Here is a 20,037-nt window from a genome sequence, read left to right as displayed (position 1 = left end):
AAAGAGCAGGGTGGGGATGCGCTTGCCCGCCAGGGAGGGTGCATCTGCAGGATGTTTTAGCAGATGCTCCACCACTCCGTCCACATAAAGAGAGAACAAAGTGTGGGCAAGCACGCATCCCTGGCTGACACCCCTTTCTACTGGGATCCTATCAGTTTTTTCGCCACGCTTGCCCCACCGCACCTCAGCGTGAAGCATGACCAAAAGGGACAGGATATACGGGGGCAACCCCATCTCAGACAAGACTCTCCACAACCCCTCCCGCAGTACTAGGTCAAAGGCAGTCTTCAGGTCTATAAAGGCCAGATAAAGACTGCCCTTGCCCAGCACCACCACCTTCCAGTAGAGAAGAACCAGTCTGAAGGCCTGTTCTATGGTCGCTGTCCCAGAACGGAATCCGGCCTGAAGGTCCGATAGGATGTCATTCTCATCTATCCACTGGAGAACCCTCCCCAGAATTACTTTCCCTGCTACCTTTTGGGTTGAGTCAATTAGACTTATGGGCCTATAATTGGCTGGGTCATCCCGACGCCCCTTTTTGAATATCGGGACAACTTCCGCCCCTTTCCAGGATTCTGGGACAGGTGCACCATTGTTAATAGCATTTAGCAAAGATGAAACCAGCTTCCCCCACTCCTTCTTGTTAGCGCGCAACAGAACGCCCGGTATTCCATCAGGCCCAGCTGCTTTGAGGGGCACCAGCGATTTTATTACGCTTTCAACCTCTCTTGGGGTAATGTATCCCCCGAGGAGTCAACTGACAAAAAACTACTGTGGGTGAGCGCCTGTGTATCCCCCTTCATGCAGCTATAGAGGGACTGTAAGTGATTATACCAACTGTGGGCTGGAATATTGCACGTGATGAGGGTGCATTCTGGTCTATTCCTTGTCCTTATCAAATTCCAGAACCCTCTAGCATCTCTACCTTCACTTGCTTCCATTAAGTCAGTCCTGTACCTGTCCTCCCATTCTTTCTTTGCTGCATTGGTGGTCTGTTTGTACTCCTTCCTAGCAAGCCTAATCTCCACCGGGGATTTGCCTCTAACAGCAGAAATCAGGGCAGATTTTGTCTCCCTACATTTCTTGGTGAACCAACCTGGTTGGTTCTTGGATCTGTTAACTCCACCCGCTGGGAAGTCCCTATTTGGGAGTATGAAGAGATTACCCAAGGCCTTGATTGTATTACAAAAGAGACCTGACACTTCACTATTCGTCAAGGTGGGCGAGTCCAGAGTGGTCAGAGAAGCTGCTAGAAGAGCCCCCATATCTATCATTTTCTCCCCATCCATAGCTACTTTGCTCCATTTCAAACGCCTCCCACAGTTGGAGGTACGTACTTCTGAGGTAGGAACCGATTTTGGCAGCAAATGCACTCCCTGCTCCCCACCCCACAAGGGGAGCAGAGTCAAAGAGAGAAGGTTATGGTCGCTGTCGGCTGAGGGGAGGACTAACATGTCATACACAAAAGTCCAGAGCCTAAAGTCGAGGATTATATAGTCTATCCTTGACGTGTGATTTGGCCTATTGTAAGTATGGGCTCCGGAGAGGTCTGAGGACGTCCTCCCATTTGCTGCCCTCAGACCAAATTCCAGGACCAGGGAGTTAAGTTGTAGAACCCGTTGGGACCACTTCCGGATATGCGGGATGGTTAAGGTGGGTATTCCTCGCTTGGCATCTTCATCAGCAGTGTCCAGGATGTCCTCCGTTGCCAGGGGCTCGAACGTGCAGTTAAAGTCCCCGGTGACCAGGACATGTGATCTATCAGGGCACTGCCTAAGAAGATCCTCCAGGCCTGCAACTATGGGGACTGGGATCCACCTTTTGTGCCCCTAGCATAGATGTTGAAAATGTCCAGGGTAAGCCCTCTACTAGGCCCCTTAAGTGAAATTCTAAGCAGGTCAGGAGAATTAGTCTCGTGCTGCACAATTTGGCACCCAAGTGTAACATCAACCCATATAAGAAGGCCTCCTGAGGGACGACCCTTGCCTGAAGAGGGGGAAACTGCTGGTTTGAAAAACGACGAGTACCCCACCTTATGGCAGGGCTCCTTGCTCCAAGTTTCTTGGAATATGCAGATTGAATAATCCTCTACTAAAGAATTCCAGTCAGGTATATCCAGCTTTCTAGTGATGCTTGCGACGTTCCAGCTAAGAATCCTAAGAACTGGAACCTCCTCGGCCGGGCCCCCACGGGATTCAATCCTTAAGTCGTCCACCCTCCCCGAGGTAGCTACAAGTGGGCCCTCCCTCATGGGCCCTCTAATGCTAGTTGCGGAAAAAGCGGGTGCCAGATCCAGTGGCTGCCTAGGGCTAAGATTTGTAGAAATAAGGGAACTGCCTAGGTCAGACTGTGGTAAAAGGTTAGGACTGGTCTCCACGTGCTCACTAGGGCACGGTGGCGCTGTTGGAACGATAACAGGAAGGGCACTAAGCAGAAGGTCCTTATTAGGTACCTCAGCCCTATAGATGACAGTCTTACTCTCCTTATCCAATCCCTTGGGTCTACACTGTACCTGTTCACTTATGCCGACCACACCGGCCTTAAGTGAGCAGGTTTGTGCAGGACCCATATTGGGTCGCATCACCTGGGTGGGATGGCCTACACTATCCGGGAGTCAGTCGACTCCCTCTAGGCCTGAGAGGGACTCGAACCTATTGAACAATGGAGGGAATTGTGGGAAATAAGTTGCCCTATCAAGGGGAGGTCCTCTGGTGTGGCTACTCCTTCGGGGCCCATGTGTGTGGTGAAGGGGAACACTGCATCTTTGAGGGTAAAAATATAGAAAACCTAATGTTTGAACCTCGCCAACTCTACCAAATCGAGGTTCTCTACGAATAAAATCCACCACCCATGGATCCCTGAATTAATAATGACACAATCGCCCTCCAAGTCCTTAGGGCAGTAACCCACCCAGCTAACTCTTCTGACATTTAAAATCTCGGTTTTGGACTGGGGGGGGGGGGGGGGAGAGCTCTGTTCTTATTTAGCCAAAAAATGACTTTGTTCTTCAGGTCCCTAGATGTTTCTGTTTTCCCCTCCCCGATACTTGTGACCCCCGTCAAAATTATAGTGTAAGGGGCGGACTTGGGGAGTAGATTGATACAAGATAACCTCTGTTTAGCAGATTTGTTGCCCTGTATTCCCTTTCCCAAGGACTGTCTGTCTTTAGCCTGTACAGAGGAGGCTGGTCGGGCTTGTTGGGCTCGTTGGGCCGCCCCTTCCTTGGAGGGCCTGCCCTTTGCAGACGTCAGGGGGTTATTATCCTCAGAGGGTTTCTCCATTTGTGGACGTTTTAGCGATGTGGTCGAGTGGTTGTTAGCAACAGCACTCTGGGCCATCCTCGGTGTAAAGCTAGACCCCTTTTTCTGGCAACCTATAGGATTCTCTGTTGTATTGTCGGAGACTTTTGCTAGTTTACCCAACGTAATCGAATTGGCTGTAGCCAAATTCTGTAACTGATCCAATTTGGAGTATATCAACCTTGTGTGTTCCAATAAGAGTAACATCAGGGATTTGATAAGAATTTCTATCTTGCCCAAAAGCTCTTCATCCGTACTGTGGATCAAACGTTGGTCATGTGGGTCTATAGGGGCCTCATTGGAATTTTGTGAGATTGTTGGAACTAAAGGGGGCAGGAGTATATATTTTTTTTTTAATTCTTTGCAATTCCCCCTTGTTGTGTTGTGTTGTGTCCCCTCTTTTCCTTTTGCTTGATTTGGGATTATTTAGACCGCCCACAGTTAAGGATTCAGGTACAGGGCTAGATAGCGTGGACGGGATGCCAATGCTATCTGATGAACTGTTTGTAGGTGAACAAGTTATGGTATCTATATCAAGACTACCACCACAGCGTCCGATTCCGCGGGTGCCAGATAAGGACTTAGGTGGTGATTTTCAATAGGAGCTGGATGGCTTAAGAGTGGGGTGGAAACTACTGACCCAATTTTGCCCAGAGACTAACGCTTACCCGATATAAGGTCAATGGATAGGCGTTTCTCGGCAAAAGCTATTTCCTTTTCGAGGATACCTGTAGCCCGCTTAAAGAAATGATCAAGGGTTCCAGTTACCACCCCGCTCTTGGTTGAGACATGTACAATTCTTTCTTTCCCGGAGCGTAAAGACGTGGTTGCTGCAAAGCACATAAATTATAAGCCAAATAGTTACTCTTTTCTGGGGGGGTTGATAGAATTGTCCTGGACCCCCTGTGACACCGGGTTAACTCAGCTTGATCCGTGCTTCAGATGGAAGAGGGGGGGCCCGGCCCGTCCACGTTGGTCCACGGACGGCCACAGACAGTCCCGCCCTTGTCCCGGGCTTCTCCCGAGACGCTCCCACGTGCTCACGCGCAGCGGTGGACCCAGTCAGCTATATAGGGCGTGAGCCGGCCTGTGGGCGTGGCAGACAGGGAGCGTGGACCAAGTGGTAGTGGTCACGCAGGGACTCCTGGGAGAGTGAGTCCCTGCAACGTGGCTCTCCAACCCTGTCTGGATGATGGTGTAAGATTGAACTCCAACAGCGCCTCCCGCTCCCGTGACCAGCACAGCCCCAAATGCCAGAGGAAGCGGCATCCGCGAAGCGGGTGCGGCGAGAAGTCAATACAAAATGCAGGTAGCACTGGGAAATCTCTCCTCCCTCGATTGACGGCATGTGTTATGATCAAATAAGTAGTCACTATTTTTTATTTATTTTTTACGTTTTTTATATTTATTTACATTTTAATGTTTTTAATAATGGTATTTAAACTAATATTATTTCCTGTAGGATTTTACTTTAAGTCCCTACTACCACCACTTTCTAAGGGAGGGTGTTGCTGAACCAGTGGTTGGGCATGAGTAGTGCTAAGCTTACTATTTTTATTTCTTTGTAGTAGTAATGTATACTTGGAGTTTGCAACTACCAAAAAGTAGTAAACGTACTTACAAGTGTAAGTTACCTTTGTGAATCAGGCCCTCAGAGTGTAAGTTACTAATTAAGAAACAGCAGTAAGTCCAGCACTACACGTACTAAACCTCTGGTGCTGCAACACTCTCCGTAGAAAAGAATGGCGTTAGGGACTTAAAATAAAACTCCATAGGAAATACTGTTAATTTAAAATATCTAAAATAGTTGCAAATATAAATAAATAAAAATGAATGATAACAAAAATACAAAAAGAACGTATTTGGTATTCAATATAAAATATTTTAATAACCTATTTCAAATGTAAAGAAAAAAATTTAATATAATGTCATTATTAAATGTTATAATTTAGAATACATTTAATAAAGCTGAAGTATTTTTAATTTTGTTCAACAATTAAGGGCCTATTACAATCTTGGTCGGGGGCTTTATGACCGAGATCATTGGTTTCAATGACAACCGCCTAATAACAATATAGGCGGTCAGAATTAAAACCGGCCGGTCATTCCGGCTAGATTTCGATGGGTTCAGCCAGTTGGAGGCCGGCCTGTAAACCCAATGGACGGCATTTCTGCTGTTGGGATTACAATGCTCTATTTCCCACAGGCTTTTCATCCTGGGCTTTCCGACATCGAAAGCCTATTGAAAAGAGAGTTTGGGGGCCAGTAGCAGGGGCTACTCTCTGCAGCCACCTTAAGGTGCCTGCCACATGGTACAGGCATGAACACATCCTCCCATCTCCCTATGGGAGCTTGTACTATGACCAGTTTACGGCCGTAGCACGAACTCCCATAGGAAAATGTGAGCATGCGACTGCACCATGTGCAAACGCGCCGTAATTAGGCTGTCTGGACCACCGACCCGAGGTTGGTTTGTTCTGATTCTGCTATGATTTCGGTTGGAGGCAACTCCGACCAACATCATAATCGGGCCCTAGGAGTGAATGTATAAAATTAATTTCCATTATTAAGTAACATATTTTTTAAATATTTATATTAGAGTTAAACAAACCTTTCTATTTTACTTTATGCAGAGATCTCCGCCCAACTGCAGAGTCCACTTACCTGTCTTATAAGAGTCCTGCTGGTCTCTGGAATGAGGCTGATATTTGGCTGGTACTTTTGACACTCTTATAGCGAGTATTATAAGAATGGTCTGCTCAAGTAAAAGCATCAAGCAACTTGATAAAGAATGTGTCTTCTTTATTGAGCTTATTAAGTCATCTCTATCTAACCATAAATTAGAAGATGCAAAAGTCTTTTGGAGACAAATTGCTGCTATTATTCTAAAACATTAATTTAGAGAGAGTGTTACAATCAATATCCCACACTTGTTAAGAGGCTTGGAAAAGAATAAAGAAAACAGGCTATCTGAGCTGGGAATTAAAGGCACAGCCCTCAAGATACTGACATAATTTCTCTCCAACATGGTTCAATCAGTAGAATCCGGAGCCTTCTCGTCTGAGCAATTTAAAGTCCCCTGCATGGTGGCACAGGGTTCGTCCCTTAGCCCTATGCTTTTTAATCTTTATTTCACACTGCTAGCTACAGTCATCAGATGGCACGGCTGCTCAGTGGTATCACATGTTGATGACACCCAGTTAGTGGTGTCAGTGTCAAGCAATGTCGAAGAAACAGCAGATCAATTTAACAGCTGCATGAGTTAAACCAGTGGATGAGGTCCAATTGCCTAAAACGTCACAGCAGTAAAATGAAGTTCCTTTTGTTAGGTACTGGTGGCCCCCTAGTTTGGGAGACTTTCCTGATCCAGTGCAGAAAGTGAAAAACTTAGATTTCATTTTCGATGACAAACTGACATTCAAGAATCCCATCAATACACTCACCTCTATTATTTTTTCATCCTAAAAATGATCCGGAAATTCTGCCTGTTTATACCGCCCGACTTTATGTAAACACTTGTAACAGTCCTAGCCTTGTCCAGATTAGACTACAGTACAGGGGTACATGGGTATCCAATAACAGCTTCTGAAGAGGCTACAGCATCTCCAAAATGTGGCAGCTAGACTACTGCTGGATATACCCATCGATCCCTAATCCTCAAAATGATACCACCTGACAACATATAAAACACTTCAATTGCCTTCCTTAGGTGTGAGCTCGAGGTAGTAGCCCACACCATTGAATTTCTTTTCTTAGTGTGACAAGGGGCCCGAAGATGAAGCATGCTACCTTAGGGTGGATGAGGACTATCCTCCAAAAAATAAAAGATTTCCACAATTTTCTTTAGTTATATGATTTTGGCTTTAGTCATTAAGGACCTCATTAATGAAAACTGTTGTATCGCTGTGTGAAAACAGTAACAGTAACGCAACAGTTTTCACTGCGCCCCTCCTGTGACAGGATGGATGTGAAGTATTTAATGTACAGCACACCAAATACATATTTTAAATGCACCCACTTATATTTTCAATATCACTATGTATTAGGTTTAGAAATGCATTTATTCTGCACAATAACGAAGAAATATAATGCGTATGTTATATAGATTTTCGTACACTACAGACACCATTGTCTCTATGCATCTTTGTAAGAAAACATTGTATTCATATTAATGTATCGTATGTGTTAAAGTGGCTTGCAGTTTAGGCCCGAAAGCTGCAGGTTGTTTACCAGTTTTGTTCTTAGCTACTGAAGAATTAATTGAATGTATTTTTAAATGTGCCGGTACAGTGTGCTATCCTCCCATTGCAGGTATAAGGAATTTCACATTGTTATTTTAGCTAGTGAGATAACTGTAATGTCTTTGAACATCCTGAGAAGCAAGAGGGGAGGATATCTTCTGTGCCTGGCCTATCTACTCTACAAAGTCATAAGAAGCAAGAAGGTTTAATTAAAAGAAGTTACGGAAAAACATTGAACCTTTGGAAACTTTGGAGAAAAAAATGTCACATGATACTTTTGGGAGGGGGCTGAATTTATCCTCTTTTTGTATTATGCGCAGGGACAGAAAACGCAGACTACTAGATTTTCAGAGAAGAGAGAGCACCTTAAGAACGAGCTCTATAGCCTTAAGCTATTTGACCCATTCTAATGTGAGTACTTCTTAAGAAGTCTACACGTGCTGACACCTTCGAAAGCTGAGATAGGGGAGCCACCTAGAATCATCATTAATGAGAGTAGTGTATGGAAAGGTATTTCATGCTTTCTTTCCTAATGAAAAGGGACTTGGACACTGCCTCCATCTTGGGTTGCGTGCTAATCCTGGAGTTTATAGTTTGGTGTCTCTTTTGCCGAATCAATTATATGCACCGATTTGGCTCTGTATTGATTTTCCTTTATCTATATTCATTGACATTGCGGTGTGTTTATATACAATAATTTTTGCCCTCACAATAAAAATCCCTAAATCGAAGTTTGTGGACCTTACAATATGATTACACTGTAAGTATAATTTAACTTGTTGTTTTTCCCCTCAACAAATTTTAGCAGGCAATTAAAAGACCATCCAAGCTGAACTTGCATAATAAGGCAAGGCCCGAGTTTGGCTCTATCCACCCCTAGGTTGGTGAATGGTAATCTGAGTCCAAGATTAGCTACAGGGCCTAACATAGATCTCAGCAGACAGGTTACTCCGTCACAACAGAGATGGATATCCCGTCTGCCGAAATAATTCACGTAGGGTATAATGGAATTTAAATGTCGGCGGACAGTATATCCGTCACCGCAGTGACAGAGTAACTCATCCACCAAGATCTAAATCAGGCCCAGAGACTTTTAGTTTGTGCATTTCAAGTGAAAAAAGTCTTGCAACACATTTGATACGTTATTTGCTGTTGTGAGATTCACACCTTTGTTCATATTTTTGTCTCTGATTTTTGCTGCTTGCAGTTGGAATTTTCTACTGGATGTTACTTCTGAATATTCTTGCCTCACTTTCTTCTCTATTTTGTTGCCAGAAGAAGTTTGGTCTCTTACTAATCTCTTAGGTTTTTACCAATCATGTTTTTTTCCTCCCATCTTCCCCCAAGCAGCAAGGCTGGGAGCACCAACACACCTTGCCATATTCAGAGCCCATATCAGAGTCTGTGGTCCTGGGTCTCCCTCCAGCCATCTACTTCTTGCCAATGGCAGTAGCAATGATGCCCCATACACAGAATACAACATAGGGCCCTGTCCTGTCTTGCCTGGAACCACAACTCCCACTCATGTTTCATATTTCAAAATTAGTACGAATTTGGGTCTCTTGTATCATATCATTGCCTTCAAAATGTTCATTGTTATGGAGTCAGGGCATGGAACCTGGATGCTGGCTGCTAGTTGGCTGCAGTGCCGCTCTGCGATCTATTGGATTGGGTGAACAGGACTTAACCCCCTTGTATGTGACTGGGATGAAAGTACTTTTTCTCACCCATAGTTCTCCCCGGCCAGCGTGAGGTAGTGCTGAGTTGGGAAAGGGTCGGCAACTATTATGAGATTCATATTGGCATTATGGAGTTATACATGGAAGGCTGTGGCAGATGTCTGGCAGCCAGCTCAGAAAGTTCTGATTCTCCGAAGGATTCCGAGTGGCAGAGTTCTGTTTTGCCGAAACAGATTAGGAAAATAGGGGTAATCAAAATGAAGACTAGGTAAAGGAAGCCTATGACACAGCATGTGTCCTATTAGTCCTATTATGTCCTGTTAGTAGTAGGGAATTTGGTAAAACTTCCTAGGAACAGGACTTGTGAGCAAACTCCAGCTGCAAATTAGGGAATCAGGTAGGACATTTCTTACTCTAGAGGAGCTGTAGAAAAGCACTTGAGCTACCCTTCAACAAGGCACAATTTAACCTTAGGCAGACCCCAGTCTCATGAGACTCACAAAAGATATGATCTACAAAAAACGGGGCGTTTGTTTGATAAGGAAAAGTGTTCCTCTATAAGGACGAGAACCCTCACTCACCCGAGGGTGACATGCTTCATCATGGTGCTCCGTCCTCACATCGTATATGGATATAGGCTACAACACTCCACCAAGTAAAGTAGAGGATCTGGGGTGTTTTAAATGGAGGATGCCACTGAGAAGCGTGAGTGAGTGAGGGGCAGAGTGCAAAAAAAACAAGTGAAAGTTTAAACCTATCTCCAGGGACCCAATATATTTATTCAATGGTACCCTTGGATAGAGTTAAAGACGAAGAGGACAGGGGCTTCAGAGCAAGTATACCCCCTTAGTGGTCAAAATGTTTCTGCCTTTACTAGACTCCACCCAGAGATCTTAGTCATTCTTCAGGACCAGTAAACAATTCAAGTCACTATGCATATAGTAATAGAATTAATCAGATGGATATACTGGTCGTGATTTTTTGAAGTCACAAAAATGATGGGTTATTAATATATCATCTCCATCTGAAAGAGAAAAAAATATAAAGATTGCCTTATATAGCTATGTTTCACGTGGAGTTCCCACAGCACATTAACATTTTACCCCTTTAAAAATTGTTGACATGAAAGATGACTCAAAAGCCAAAAGTGGGCCAGCTCGGCTATTGGAACTAGAAACATAAAAGTGAAAAAATGGCAGGGTAGTGTGGACAACATTATATACAATGCTATTCACCAATTAGGTAGAAAGTCAGTTAACACTGAAACGTAGTCAGAATATCAAGGACATGATAGTACACACACGCCCACGCAACACTCTTCCTGTGACAAGACAGACACATTATGGTCATCAACCCCTGCAAAGGGACACTATCCCTGTGGGTCTTGTTCTGTCTGTGCTTTCATGTCTAGGCTATTCTCTATAGACCGGGGACCGGGGACTTGCTACTCCATGGGTACAACACTCTTTGACAAACTGCAACACGGAGGGGGTGATTTATCTCTTGTGCTGTCTATGCCATCTGTTGTATATAGGAATGACGACACGCAAGGTGAAACTGAGGATAGGCGACCATCAGAGTTCATTCAGATGCAAAAAAGAGAACACTAAACTCACTAGACACTTCCTGAGTTTGGGTTACTCTTAGAATGACATTTACTGGACAATCATTGGCAGGCAGAAATATGTCAGGGAGATGGGCATTGGGCACACATGAATCGGTTCTGTTCCACAGGGAGCAGAGGTGGATCTACAGGCTCTGTTGTGATACCCAGGGGTTAAATGTTGATATCCCATGGATCAGTTTGGGCAGATGATTCTCCCCGTCTGGCATAGGTTTCGCTGCCTTTTGACTTTCCCGCCACATTCTGCTAACGATACTTGCCTTGCAATGACTTTCTTTGCGTGGCATATTGAGAGCTCCCTTTTTCTTAAGCATGATTTTTCTTAAGCCTCCCTCAACTGATTAAGAATCTATCTTTATCTGTAGATGATACGACAAATCGACAGCCCTGTAGGGCCGTTCTATTTTTTGAGTCTATGCTTTGCTAGACTCCCTGGCTGGAGACCGATGTGTTATTACATATTCCATGAGCCTGCCCGGGCCATCCTTGTATGACACTCATGGGCATATGATACCGGCCTTTTCCCGCACTCAACCTAATATAATGGGACTGTTTGTCCTGATTCTACTTTTTACTTCGTCTTCAGATGTTCTGCCAGTACATGTCCTTAACGGGCTTTAACATAGTGAACAAAATATCAATGTGGGTGATAGGCTTAAGAGTGACTCTGATCTGTGCTCCATCAGTCCTCGAGGGCTGTTTTTGTTGCATCCAAAAAGCGTCTTTTTTACACGCATTAATATTTTTTTACTTTACTTCTGCAACACAACTACCCTTACATACACTGCTACACCTTCTGGGAACCATAGTTGGTTTTTACGGAGAGAACTATGAAACAACTACTTCTCCCATGATGCTTAGCATCACAGACGCATGTGATGCATTACATCACTTCTGACTGATTTCCCACTGCTTTAAATCTAACAAACGACGAGGGATCGTCCTCTCGCCAGGACCCCCCAGCATGCAGCGCACTCGGACGAGTACTATGGTAAGTGGGATTGCAGGCTGCACTTCCTTCTACTTTAGATCTCAATCACCCCTCCTTTTTTTGTAGGGAGGGGCTTTGAGGCCGGTCGTTATATCGCAATCGTCAATGGGTTTTTTTGGGACTCCAGCGTGAGCGTGGTTCACCCAACCTCGCTCACGCATGGTTGGCTCATTACTCTCTTAGCCACTGAAGAGGGCTCTGACATTAAACTAATGTTCCATAGTTTCATTTGTTGTAAAGTCCCCCTTGTAAGACAGCGTGGTTGGGATCAGCCCCAGTGTAGACCATCATCCGGTTGGTCTACATCATTGTCAAAGCTGCCTTCGAGGTGTGTTATATCACATACTCCAACATTAAGAGTTGTTTTCTCGTTTTCCGTTCGCGATCCTGGGACCCTATTGATCTACATGTTTTTAGGTGTTTGGATGTTCAATTGAGAATAGGGACTCGACTCACCCTTATGTGAGTACATTGGTATGGTCTTAGTTTTAGTCTTTATTTTTTCATTTCTTACTTAGAGAGGAATGTATAAATTACAAAACCATAAAGGATTGAACAATCACCTGTGCAGATATAGGTTTTTATTCCCTCTTATTTAAATTCATGTGGTCCCTCTCGCTGGTCTTCGGCCTGTGATAATGATGTCCAGTGGTTTCATGTTACCTGACATTCTAACTATTTGGGGCCACATGTACGAAGATTTTTGCATGTGCAAACCGGTTTGCGACCCTGTTTGGGCATGCAAAGACAGCATGGGAAATGTACAAACCATTTTTTGCGACGCGATATTTTTAGTGACTCGCAAAATAGCGTTTTGTAACTCACTATTAGGAGGGGCGTTCCCCGATGAAAGAATGTTTTGCGTCCGCAATTGTAGGCGCAAAACACTTGCAAATTACCAGCCTCTTCAAGAGGGTGGTAATGCACTCGCAAAAGGGAAGAGGTCCCCAGAGTATCCCTTCCCCTATGCAAATGCAGGGAAAATATTTTTTAAGGACAGGCAATGGTCCCAGGGACCACTGCCTGCCCTTAAAAAATCAAATGAAACGTTTCAAAATTATTAGTTTTTAAATGCATCCCGTTTTCCTTTAAGGAAAATGGGCTGCATTAAAAATAAATAAACTGCTTTATTTAAAAGCAGTCCCAGACATGATGTCTGCTGAGCCCAGCAGGCAACCATACCTGGGAGGGTCTGCCATTCCGAATAGGGTTGCAAATTGGGAGAGGCTCATTAATATTCATGAGCCTCTCAATTTGCGACCCCATTGGAAATCACTAACATTGTGAAATACACTATTGTACATTGGAAATAGGGCCTCGCAAATTGCGAGTCGCAAAAAACGTGCAATTTGTGAGACGCTATTTCCACAGTTGTACATCTGGACCTTGGTGAATAAGATTGTATATAATGTTGTCTCCACTACACTGCCATTTTTTCACTTTTATGTTTCTAGTTCCAATAGCCGAGTTGGCCGTGAGGTACAATATGGCTGAAGATAGGTAACATATATCTCCACTATAAGGTAACCCACTTCTGGCTTTTGAGTGATCTGTTATGTCACCGATTTTTAAGGGGGTAAAATGTTAATGCGCCCTGGAAACTTCGCGTGCAACATAGCTATATAAGGCGATCTTCATATTTTTTTTCTCTTTCAGATGGAGATGGTGTATTAATCACTGATCATTTTCATGACTTTTGAATAATCACGGCCAGTATATCCATATGATTAATTCCATGACTTTATGCAGAGTGGCTTGAATTGTTTACTGGTCCTGAAAAATGCCTAAGAACTCCATCTGGAGTCTAGTAAAGGCTGAAACATGTTGACCACTAAGGGGTTATATTTCCTCTGAAACCCCTGTTCTCTTCATTTTTAACTCTATCCAAGGATACCATTGAATAAATATGTTGGGTCCCTGGAGATAGTTTTAACCTTTCACTTGTTTTGTTTTGCACTTTGCCCCTCACTCACTCGCACTTTTCAGTGGCATCTCCCATTTAAAACACCTCAGCTCCTCTCCCACCTAATTCACTCGGTGGAGAGTTGTAGCCCACATCTGGAACCTTGCGGCCCTGATGATAGGAGGGAGCCCCATGATGAAGCATGTCACCCTCGGGTGAGTGAGGGTTCTCGTCCTTACAAAGAAATATTTTTCCTTATCAAACAAAAACCCAGTTTTTGTAGATTGTATCTTTTGTGAGTCTCATGTATTGGTAGGGAGTGATATGCTGTTACTTAGGATTGTCTCCCGTGGATCCTTAGTGTGAATTGGATTAGACCCCAGTCTCAACCCAGCATCTTAGCATGATCAAGAAGGAGGGAGGGAGGGTGCAACAAAGGAGCCTGGGTAAGCAGGCTGGAAGGAAGGAGGCATTGGTTTATCTAGGGAAAGCAACTGGCTTGAAATAAACAGTTCAGTAAATACTTCTAGGGCCTGGCCAGTCTGGATGTCAAGGTTGTGGGGATAAAAAACCTTAAGATTTTGCTTCTAATTGTAGGTGAGAGATGCTCTTCTTTTTGCAATTTCAAATTCAGAAAGTTGCAGGACATCCATCATCGAGTGGAAGACAGTTAGTCAAGGCCCACAAATCAAAGTTGGCGTTTGTGGAATGCTAACATAGTCCTAACCCAATCACAAGCTGTATATGTTCTCCCGAGCACTCACAACCAAATCACTAAACAGTACACCAGTCCAATATCCTCTGATTTTCTTATTGCAGGAAGACATTCTCAATTCCAATTAATCCACTGTAGTCCAGGTTTTCCAGTTAGGATTTATTCATCCATATGATCTTCAAAATGCAGCCAACACGTGTTTCTTCATGTTATATAATACACATTAGAACACAAAAGGAGGTCCCAGGGGAATTTTTTAACGACCCTGACTGTTAAACCCCCTAAATGATAATGAAACCAACAAAAATTAGCAGTGAGTCAGGAGGGCCAACTGAATTATGTATCCAACAGGAAAAACAACCAAAGTGTTGAAAAATAGGGAAGAGCCGTCAATGTGAGCGAGTTCCCATCAGTCCACCATCGAGACCGCCCTTCATCATCTGGGATCTCTTACTCGTTTAGAGAACTGGTAGACCACAACAGACCGGCAGATTTTGATAACCAGGTCAAGGGTGTACGAAACACACTAACTCAGATGTGAACAGGGTGTGCTTAGTGAGGAACTGAATAGCAGTGCACAAAAGTGAAAGTGTTGAAGTGAAAAAAGAAAAACAAAGAGAAAAGGTCTAAAATTGGATAGTGATAGGGGAAAAAAACTTTTAATATGCACCCTTCCACTCCCAAATCAATAAAAACAGTGCAAGTAGTAGTATAACAAATGACTACCAACAAGAATGTTAGGTCGACATGTTTCTGCAGTCACTGGAGCCTCTCGGTCTCCTGCTGCTTCCTCTGGACCATTAGTGCTATTGCTATGTGTTAAAAGGTAAAAGATATCACCTGATAACTGCGATATACATTCGTCTTCCCAACTTTAAATCCAGATGTTCAGCAAGGGAAATGTATGGATACATAAAAAAAGACCAAAGAAGAGCACAGTCAGTGATTATCCTAACGTGCATTAAATGTGATGTTATCATCTTAATAGACAACATGCTGGTTATAAAAGACCAGCCAATTGTGGACAATAACAATTTGTCATATATATATTGTTTCTCACTCACCCATTTGCTGGGAAGGAACAACCCCACCTCACCTGGTGCCAGCTCAGGTAGTGGGTGCACCTCTCTGCAGTAAAAATGGAAAGGTATTTGCTTTAAATGGGATGAAAATTCCTCACACTCCACGGTGACATGTGGAGTGTGAGGAATTTTCATCCCATTTAAAGAAAATACGGTCATACAATTCCACTGGTCTCTTATTCAGGAAAGTCTCCAATGCCATAATACCCAAATGGTGCTGTATGTTTGAATACAAGGACACTACATCCAAAGTAACTAGGTACATGCCAGGTTCCCAATCAAGGTCTTGTATAATATTCAATACATGTTTGGGGTCCTGTATGTATGCCGGCAGATTCTGCCCATACGGTCACAAGTAAATATCTATATACTGTGATAATCTCTCAGTAGGCCCTCCAATACCCGATATAATGGGTCTTCCCGGGGGTCTCTGTCTATTTTTGTGCACTTTTGGCAAAGTGTACAAACACGGTGCTCTAGGACTAGATATTAGTAAATAGTTGTATTCATCCTGGTCTAGTAGTGTCTGATCATAACATATCCTAAGTTGACCATTAATTTTATCTGTTAATTCTGTGGTTTTTCATATAGTAATACGACTGTATTATTATGATTACAGGAGTATATTTCTTGTTAACCTATACAAGGAATAATTGAGAAGTTTTACTTTGATCATAGGACAGGTGAATATATCTCTCCTAATTCTTCTATTTGCTATACTGACTTTACTTTTCTTTTGTCACCATGTTTTTACTATATAACACTAATACTGTACTTCATGAACTTAGGTGGTGGCTTTCTTATGCTCCTAGCACGATTTCTTAAATAGGTGACTAGTACTTGGTTTGTTCCATTTGTTCCATTTAAGGTTCTACTCTCTCACGGTTTCAGTGTCACCTAGGTGGCACTGAGTGAGTATGTATGGTAACCGTACTCTTCACCCCTAGTAGCACCAAGGAAGATAATATTCAGGGATTACTTTCCCCATAAAATTGCTGAGGGCCTTACATTACTGGTTACCAACTTTATTTAACCCAATCACAAGCTGTCTGATGTAAAATATGCATTTTCTATTGATCAATTGACCCTTGCCTGGACACCACCTGCTAATTTCTTTGTGCAGGAGGTAAACGAGGAGCACACTATATGCTCTCTGTAAGCTGCAAAAGAGCAGATCGAGTAAAACACAAGGCCTGTAAACAACATTCTTGGGAATGTCTTCATTGCATTGTTATAGTCAATGGTGTTGAAGGAAATGTAAAGATCTGAAAGGATGACTGTTCCGGCACCTCCGGTTTGAGCACTTTCTAAAGATCACCCATGACAGAGCACCACCACGTCACTGCTGTGGCCTGTGCAGGCCCATCTGTCAGGGACGTAGAATCAAGCTTGGTGTCACCACACGAGGTGATTGTCGATACCGAAACATTATATTAGAAAAAGGGAGAAGTCTCCATGTGGATATTTATGATTATATATAAGGTTTATTGCCATAGTAGAATGTATCTCTTATTTTTCATGCATTGGGTGATGGGCCATATTGATTTAATTTAGTCACACATCTTAATGCAGCATATTATCTCTGTGCCAAAATTTCTGTCTAATTTTTGTCACAGCTCTTTTTACATCCTGGTTTCTTAAACTGTAAACAATGGGATTCAACACTGGAATTACAACAGTAAACAGTACTGCAAAGAACTTGTCTTTTTCCAAGGAAAGCCCTGACGTGGGTCTCATATAAAGCCCAAGCTCAGTCCCATAGAACAAAACAACAGTAGTCAGGTGAGAGGAACATGTGGAGAATGATTTCTGTCTCCCTCTGGCAGAGGGCAGCTTCAGTATATTTGAGACAATCAACACATATGAAGTTATTGTTAACGTAAATGGGCCCAGTCCTGAAACAGCACCTAAACAAAAGGTTGCAATATTGATGTAATATGGATCTGTGCAAGAGAGTTTCAGAAGAGACGTGAAATCACAAAAGAAGTGTTTGATTTCATTTGATCCACAAAAGGATGAATTTGATATAAACAGAGTATGTGGGATGATGTTCAGAAATCCAAGCACCCAAGAGGCAACAGCCAGCAATGCCACAGCTCTCTTGCTCATTATGACTGTATATCTCAAGGGGTTGCATATAGCAGTGTACCTGTCTAATGCCATGACCGAAAGCAAGAAGAACTCTGTGCTCAACAAGGAAAAGCAAAGATAGAACTGAAGAATGCATGCAGAGAAGCTGATGGATTTGTCACCTGTTGAACAGACTGACAACATTTTCGGGATTGTGACTGACGTGAATCCAATGTCCAGAAAAGACAAGTTCATGAGAAAGTAATACATTGGTGTTTGCAGATGTTTGTCAAAACATATTATGGCAATAATGACAAGGTTTCCATGCAGAGTCATTATATACAGGAGTGAAAATATAATGACAAGTGGGATCTGAAGCAGAGGATTTTGTGATAGCCCCAGAATTAAAAATCCAGTTAAGGAAGTTTGATTAAACAGTTCCATAACTCCAAAACACCTTTGTTACAGTTGGAAAGAAGACCTGGAGACATAAACAAACCACAACATTATGAGAGATCAAACAGATTTAATTTTCTGCAAACTGTATTTCCAAATAAGAAGCTTTTGGCACATACTCTTCCGCATTCAGAACGCCGGTTCAGCAGTCTAGTTGCTGGGCCCAGGCGTCTCTTTCTTCAGCTATAAAGGCACGTGATAACGTGACCGCGCAGTGGACACACGCAGCGGGCGTGCCTAAGGCAAGCCCGTCTGCGCCTGTCCGCGCCCGACCGGGCCCAGGGGCCAGGCCTCCTGCATCTTTCTCCTATAATCAGCACCATTACTCCAATATCCAGCTCAAACAGTTTAATAGATCCCCCAGAACTTTTTGTTTCCATTCCATTTCCCCGGAAAACTTTCCTGAACGCTGCGCACACTGTCGGTACAAATTCACTTCCAACAGCTCAGAGTCCAACACTCACATTGAGCAATTCAGAATGTTTCTATTAAATTGAAGATCCCTCCCTAAACACACAACAGATATCTGGATGCTCCTCAAAGATTTAGACCCAGATGTGCTGTTTCTTACAGAAATCTGGCTTAATACTTGCTCGAAACCTGACATCACACAAGCACTTCCCCAAGGCTTTGTGATGCAAAGGGTAGACCGTAACTGCCATCTGCTTGGGAACCCAGTTGCAGACTGCGAGAATGTCCACTTCAACTTAAAATTCTCGCCCCTCCTATCATTCACTGGCATCCTCATCTATCGCCCTTCTGGAGTGATAGGATCCTTCATTACTGGAAGCAGTAGCCAATTTAGCAAGTTCAGCTGCTAATTTTACGCTCCTTTGAGACTTCAATCTCCACTTTGACGACACACAAGCAACGAACGCAACTGAGCTGACTAGAGACCTTTCAGCGCTTCAACTGGTCCAAAAAATCGTACTGGCCACTCATGTGAAAGGCCACCATCTAGATCCACTGTTCAAGAACTAGAAAGAACAAAACCCAGACCTAATCCCTGCCCAGCTATAGCTAGTGAAGACTTCTCCAACTGGATAGAAGAATCACTTAACTCGGTCATTCCAAAGACCAGAATAAAAAAGTCCGGCGGGTCTCATAACTTCCCTTGGTTCTCCCTAGATTTGCGTGCACTAAAACAGCAATGCAAGATTAAAGAAAGGCAATGAATGTAGAGCAGCTATCCGTGCATATAAGACAGAAACTAAAAAGGCCCAGGCCTCCTACTATGAAGGCAAGATACTAGCAGCCTCCAACTGGGCCAGAGAAACTTTTACCATTATTAAAAAAATACTGAAAACGCCCGCCCCTCGCATTGCGCCGGACCCCTTTGGCAAACGGTGCAATAAATTAGCAATTTTTTTTAACACTAAGGTACAACTAATCCTGGAATCCCTGCCACTGAGGGACGAATAAATGGAAACTCAGAGAAACCCGGACCTACGAAGCCCAGAACACATCCTAGAGACCTTCCCCCCCTCTGTCCCAGGAAACTATGCTTACCTTGCTGTCCTCCATCATGAACGGATCCCCAAGGGACACAGCGGCACTCAATATTTTGAAACATGCAACTGCTACATTAGCCCCTAACATAATGAACCTAATTTATGTATCACTAGCTACGGGAATGGTCCCCACCAACTGGAAAAGAGCCATGGTCAAAGCGCTACTTAAGAAACCTAACCTAGATCCAGCAGAGCTGGGCAATTATCGCCCAATATCTCTTCTGCCGGAAATAAGTAAAGTGGCAGAAAAGTATGTCAACCAAATCCTCTCGGGATTCCTCGAAACCTATAATCTGCTCCACTCCTCCCTAACAGGGGTTCGGCCTGGTCAAAGCACCGAAACGGCCCTGTTGGCAGTAGTAGAGGAAAGCAGAAAAATCCTTGACTCAGGAGGCTCCACAGCTATGATTCTCGTCAGTCTTAGCGCAGAATTTGATAAGGTGAACCACAAGACCCTAATACACCA

The 20,037-nt window shown here is 43.5% G+C and overlaps 1 protein-coding gene across 1 annotated transcript; it reads right to left on the bottom strand.

Annotated features, from left to right (window-relative positions):
• Window positions 1–17,097: 17,097 nt before the first annotated feature.
• LOC147700573 (olfactory receptor 5AP2-like) lies at window positions 17,098–18,048 on the bottom strand. The gene has a single exon (XM_086929128.1). The coding sequence runs from the start codon at window positions 18,046–18,048 to the stop codon at window positions 17,098–17,100; it is 951 nt and encodes a 316-aa protein (XP_086785254.1).
• Between the last annotated feature and the right edge of the window lie 1,989 nt (window positions 18,049–20,037).

This window comes from Lissotriton vulgaris, chromosome 7 (genome assembly GCF_964263255.1).
Source record: "Lissotriton vulgaris chromosome 7, aLisVul1.2, whole genome shotgun sequence".
Lineage (NCBI taxonomy): Eukaryota > Metazoa > Chordata > Amphibia > Caudata > Salamandridae > Lissotriton > Lissotriton vulgaris.
Note: the sequence above shows the minus strand (reverse complement) of the source record. Positions and strands in the feature narration are given on the sequence as shown.

Coding starts and splice junctions, on each gene's coding strand:
- LOC147700573 (XM_086929128.1), bottom strand. CDS start 18,048: ATGGAACTGTTTAATCAAACTTCCTTAACTGGATTTTTAATTCTGGGG.